Here is a 6,495-nt window from a genome sequence, read left to right on the forward strand (position 1 = left end):
ACCCTGAGTTGGCTTTCATCCTTTTGGACAGGTAAGCTAACAATACTTTCAAAGCATGTAAAATATATTGTGATTTTGTGCTTTAGTTGGCTCAAGTTAGACATCATTAGTTCGCCAGCTAACGCCGACCATTTGCTAACGTTATCTGATGTGAAATACTACAGTTGTAACTTTATTGCTTTTCACATTACATCACCAGCTAAGTGTTGGTTCTGCAATAAAATATGATTTGGTACAAAACAACTGTTTCGTAACGTTAGGTTAGATTTATTGTCGTTATACCGATAGATATTCATGCACACACTTGCACGCCGGAACATGACAGATAGTAAGGATATTTTAAAATTGATTTTAATTCATTTTCTGGCATTATAAATATATGGTTGTATTTTTTTTCCAGCTATCATAACAATACAAACACAGCAAGTCAGGGCCCAACTACATCAACCCCTAGTAAAAGACAAGGTGCACTGCGCCATCCAACTATGACAACTGGAGAAGAATCTGCCTGGTAAGACGCATGTTAATGCCATGTTTTGAACAGGGCCACTTTTGTTTCAAACAAAATCATTCTGGGGATTCCTGTGTTAGCCAATGTGCCACCTCCCATAGAGTTTGTCTACTCAGGGATTTTGTAATAATTGTGTCTAGCTATAGACAAGACAATCTAAAAAACAATAAAACTAAACAAGTTTTCTAACCGTCAGTACAATCACTACTATGTAGTTACATGAAATGCACACAATTTGTTTGCTCCTGTCATTACATTATACAGCTGGATTATATGTCGCCATGCTGTACAGATGCATTACATTTGATATGAAATTTGTTATGTCAACAGTGACGATTGTCTAGTAGGAGTTGGACCACTGGCTGAGGATCAAGCTTTGGAGTCTATGGAAGACAGGTATATGTGTAAAAGTAGATATTACACTATTACCGGTATAAATTCTCATGTTTTATTGTACATCTTTTCATTGTCTATGTACTCAAACTTGCTTTGTGTTTAGTATGAATTCCATGAAGCTTGTGGATGGCTCTGTAGTAGTGGATGAACAACAGGCAAACAGCCTTCAGAACAGTGTGTAAGTGGATTACAGGACACTACTGCATTACAGGATGTCATTGACAGACTCCCCATTATTGGGCTTGGGGAATCTGTACTGGACATACATAACCGTGGAGATGCGCCAGGCCATGAGCCAGATGTGTCGGATAACCCAGAGCAGCTGCCAGCCTCTGACATGCCCAACTTCCCCGGCCCAGAGACAGTCATTTCTGAAGATGACCTCGTAGACCAGCCTGCTTGGATCACTTACAAAATCTGCTTGATGCAACTGGCCACTTTCCTCCAGCTGCCCATCAAGAAGTGTTATTACATTGACCACAACACAGGTCTTGAATGTAACGGTGTTCCACCTTTTCAGGTGAAACTTCATTCAAGGGGTACTGCGGCTGTTGTAGAGTGGGTGAGTTAACATTACTGATTCCAGCCTTACAAATGCTTTTACTATTCACAGAGCCGCGAGAAGTTTTTCTTTGGTTTAGCATTATTGCTAAAAGGTCATGTGCACGGATTTAACCACACCAACTGTTGTCTTCGCATTTACAGTTGTGTTCACATGGGCATAATCTCTGGAAGTGGAACAGCCAGCCAGTCCTGAAGTATGGAATGCAAGGAGGGGACTTCATGTTGTCCACAAATATACTGCTTTCTGGCAATAACTTCTCAAAGGTTGCCCTCCTTTTCCGCTTTATGAATATGGGAATGGTGGCACCCTCAACATTCTACGCGGTACAGGACACGTACTGTGTGGATGCTATAAAGCAGTTTTGGGAGCACAAAAGGGTTATGGTCATTGACCGCTTGCGAACAAAGGACAGTGTTGTTGCTCTGGGTAAGTAGGTAACTGTATTGTAATATGTATCATTATCTGTTTCCTGCATATTGCATACAGTACTCCCTTTCACCAAACAGGTTACATACTGCACATGGTCTTCTCACATTTAACATTAAATACCCTGTTTTACGGTGTGTACTTTACTCTTAACACCTTTTACCTATTTATTTATTATTCTCAGGTAAGGTAAAGAAAGTCAAATCTGACCTAAACCGTAAGCATTCAAAAGGTACTTACAATTTGGTCAGAAGACTCCCCTGTGGTATGTTCGCATTAAAAGTCTTCCAGCATCATAAATCTAAGTCTCAGTAGGCAGATTTTGTAATCAATTAAATTTATTTTAATTGGTTACTTTTCTTTTATAATAAACAAAAATATAAAGGCAAATAAAACTTCATCGTTTAAGTATAAAATACAATAATCACATCTTGAATCAAAGGTGTAGTAAGCTCTGGGCTTCTTCTCTTCTGCTTGGGGTTTCTTGTCCTCAGCTCTGGGCTTCTAGGCGTCGGGGGCACACTGGCGTATCAGTATCCCCAGGGCAAATCAGTTCTTCAGTCTTTTATACTTCTGTTGTTTACAACAGGCGTTGGGTTGTCACTCCTCCAAAGTTTCCCAGATCCTTCTCCAGGCAGGTGCAAGCGGTCCACCTCTTCATGTCCTTGAACTACAGTAAACTCAACTAAGATGGCTGAGTTCATTTAAAGTTCTAGGAGTCTAGCGCACACACATAATCGCACTTTTCTGCTCCTCTTAACATGGGTTGGCACAGTCACATATACATACATAACCAATTACTGTACATCTATGCCAAAACAATATAAGCCATCTTTTACAAACAAAATAAATAACAACATTGAATGCAATGCATTATATCCAATACATTGGCTAAATAGGTGTAACAAAAAGGCATCTACAATAAACAAGGAGGCAGGTAATTGCATTTTCTTGATATTATACAACAACCCTTATTCTGTTTCAGCTGATGGAAGGATGGACTCCCCAGGTTAGTCATTGAATGTCTCTTTACTGTGTGTTCACTAAAGAGGTTAATCACCTACTTTAGAGTATGATGACATTTTTCCTATAGGTCACTCCGCCCAATATTGCACCTACACAACCTTGGAGCATGACTCCAAGGACATAATCAGTGTAGTTACAGTTGACAAACGACTAACAAACCTGAACAGTGTGGTCATGGAGAAGCACGCGTTTATACAAACATTTGACAAGCTACTGGGAGAACTGAACATCACAGAGATTGTGACAGATGCACATATGCAGATTACATCACTGATGAGTGAGTATAGATTGAACACTTTTATTTTCAAAAAAATATTTACTATGACTACTGCATTGAATGCTTAGTCCAACTGTTACTTTTAGAAAACTGATGAGATTAGAAATTGCAATACCACTGTATCTACAGTAAAATGAGAGATACTCTAGTGGGGAAGACAATAGAAATAAAGACCTATGGAGATAAGAATGGTACCAGTTAGTGTGCGATTGTGTGTCTGCGTATGTTTTTATTTGCAGACCCGGAGAAAGGGAGATATAAGGGCTGTGGTTTAATCCATTCCTTGGATATCTGGCACGCTGCGAAAAATCTAACCAAGAAACTTCATGCAGTAAGAGTGAAAACAAGTTGACATAAAATAAGTTCGGTAAATTCTTTTAAGGTAATGACATTGCTAATAGTTTTTCTTTTGTTATTTGTTTACAGGCTGGGATGGTATCTGGTCAGTCAGCCATACTTGTCTGGATGAAGGACATTGTTAATCATTTTTGGTTTTGTTGCCAGAAGGCGGACAATCGAGAGGAGTTCATGGTGAGTATAATGGCCACCAATTAATTTTGTTTGTAATCACTGCACACAGGGAAGGAAGGTCTTGCCATTCAGCATGTAAAATGTCTCAGGGATCTCAAATTATTTGCTGTGCTTATGTGAAATTACCATCCAACAAAGTCTCGGCAGAAATGTACAGTCTACTACAGTGATTAGCTCCTGTAGGTGATGGATGTGCATGTCTGTCACACAGCATTTGTAATTATACTCAAAATTGATATTTTATTTTAGGGTATGTGGCGAGGGGTCCTTCACCATGTCTGTGGCGTGCATGAATGGGCCCTTGGTAAATGTCAACATCAGCCACTGGATGCGGTGAGCAGTGCTAAAGACTGCATGCTGTCTCGTTCTGCAGCACATGAGGCACTCTCACAAATCGTGCTCAACAGACGATGGCTGAAGGATGTAGAGAAATTTCTGACATTTCAGTAAAACATAACACCTTTGTAACACTAAAATAACATCCTTACAGTTAGTATTACAATACTACAATAATTAGTATTATAAATAATCAATATAATGCTTTTACATGATAGGGTTGTATACATAATTTTACTTATAAAGTAATATTGTTTTGTTATTACTTTGAAATACAGGTCAACTTCTGAACTTGAGTCCTTTCAGAATCATCTACTAATGTATGTCAGCAAGCGGTTTGCCTTTGCTCCTCCCATCTATGAAGCAAGGACCCTCCTCGCAGCACTTGACTACAACCACCACAACCACCGACCAGTACACATCAACCAGAGAGGCGAAGTTTCGTAAGTCATACATAAAAAAAAAAATGTATGGTTTGGTTGCCTTGGGAATTTTGAGTTCACTTGAAAAGACTGAGAATGGGGTGCCGATCTCACTGAATGGAAAACCACACAGTTTGTTGGAACTGCCAACTAATGTTACATTTCTTGTATTTCAGACAAAAAAGGATATACAGCAAAAAGTCTAAACGTTATCGTGTCCACACGGTAAAAGTTGCAAAAGACTACAGCTACATCCCTCAACTGCAGCGCCAAATTTTGGGGGAACGTTTGAAATCCTCTGGAGGAGTCCCGAGAAGATGAATTCTCAGGCGAGATGACCCACGGAGTCTTGGTCTACTTACTGGAGTTGTGCCCCCACCAACAGCTGAACTGGCCCAGGCACAAATCTCCAGAGGACAGGTATGTGGATAACCTGCCTACTGTCACATCTGATTGGTCACATGGATTGTGATTACGACTCATGCAACAAAAGACAAAGTGGACAAGTTTACACATCTTTAACCTGTAATGTCAAGATGCCCTTTCCTGCTAATCTCATATTTTGTGAATTATATGCCACTGCTAGTAAATTTCATTTAGTTGTATCTGCCCAATGTTACTTTTCTGATGAAATGACACCTTTTTTGACTTTATAATTTCTGCTAATGTATGAATTTTATAAATGTATCTTTCATACAGGACTGAGGACTGGTTTGGGGAAATTCTGGTTGTAATTCTTACCTTTTTTTTCTCCACATATAGGACATGACTTCAACTACCTGAGCACTGGGTGCAAGAAAAGAGAGAAGTCCTGAAGTTTTTGTCACTGTAGCATTTTTTATTAATATTATAAATTGTTATTATAAATACTTATAGCAGTTACCATTGGACAAATAAATACTAGACATGCAAATTGTAATACATGTAAAGAAAAATATATTTTTTTTTAATCAAAATAAAAGTCTTTCTAATAGAAATTGTTGTTTTTTATGAACATCGCTTTAATTTTCACCTAAATGGGGCTTCTTTGTAACCAACATTGTTCAAAAATGGGTCTGGGTATTTCTCTCTTATGCGCCAGACGCAGCAGCTTGGTATTACCACCCTGTTTCCGGTTCCTAGTCGCCCATGTTGCCAGATGGTGAATTGACGATATGCAGAGTAGCGATACTCTCGGTTGTCAGACCCTGGGTCCTGCATGTCATTGAGTGCCAGAATGTCATTCCAGGTCTGCCGAGCCAAGCGTAGGATGCCCTCATCCAGACAATAGAGTTCCATATGGGCACTCTTGCTGAGACAATGCTCTGGATCCTGACTGCAGCATTTATTTTCCAGATCTGTCGGCATAAGCCGACAGTTTAGGCAGGTGCACCATGTGGGCTGTCCTCTGTGTTGGATGTTTTCTCCTGGTGTCACTCGCCTTTGGTCCATAATGTCTAGAATAACCCCTGGCATGCGAGTTACAACCATCTGTAGGAGTTCATCCCTCTCCTCCTGTGAGAGTTGTTGCAGTGTTGTCTGGAAATTTAACAAGCAAGAACATGTGTTTAGGATGGCTACATTCACATTTCAAGTGGGTTTTTACTTTCACTTTTTATATAATTTTCTTGAACATTAGTCTACGACTGACGAACCTGCATTTCTGCCGACCTGGCAGCAGTCAGCATAGCAACCCGGTGTCTGTCCTCTTCCGAAACAGAACCAGCTCCAGCTCTTCCCCGGCCTCTGCCTCTTCCCCTCCCTCTCCCTCTCCCTCCTCCACTACCACTGTCACTGCTTTTAGTTAGTAGAGGTTCATAATTGTCTGAATCAGAATCCTGAAATGAAACCAATGCAATGGCTATTTTTATTCTGATAAATTACACGTTTTCAGATATGCTGAAATAAATAATTATAAACTGTAATGAAATAGCAAGGTAAAATATAACATACATGAGACATGAAATGAATACAAAAGACTGTTCCATGATAACAAAAAGCAGGTGCTTTAGGATGTAACTTTTAT

General features: G+C 39.6%; 1 protein-coding gene across 1 annotated transcript; it reads left to right on the forward strand.

Annotated features, from left to right (window-relative positions):
• Positions 1–485: 485 nt before the first annotated feature.
• LOC311082115 (uncharacterized protein) lies at positions 486–5,305 on the forward strand (the record flags this gene model as incomplete). Its single annotated transcript, XM_084112858.1, has 13 exons — positions 486–511; positions 842–907; positions 1,011–1,062; positions 1,119–1,469; positions 1,613–1,898; positions 2,884–2,907; positions 2,992–3,201; positions 3,441–3,532; positions 3,628–3,732; positions 3,982–4,178; positions 4,347–4,511; positions 4,667–4,776; positions 5,253–5,305. The coding sequence occupies 13 exons, from the start codon at positions 486–488 to the stop codon at positions 5,303–5,305; spliced, it is 1,737 nt and encodes a 578-aa protein (XP_083968984.1).
• Positions 5,306–6,495: the final 1,190 nt, after the last annotated feature.

Source organism: Abramis brama (assembly GCF_963993115.1).
Source record: "Abramis brama genome assembly, chromosome: 4".
In the NCBI taxonomy this organism is placed as follows: domain Eukaryota; kingdom Metazoa; phylum Chordata; class Actinopteri; order Cypriniformes; family Leuciscidae; genus Abramis; species Abramis brama.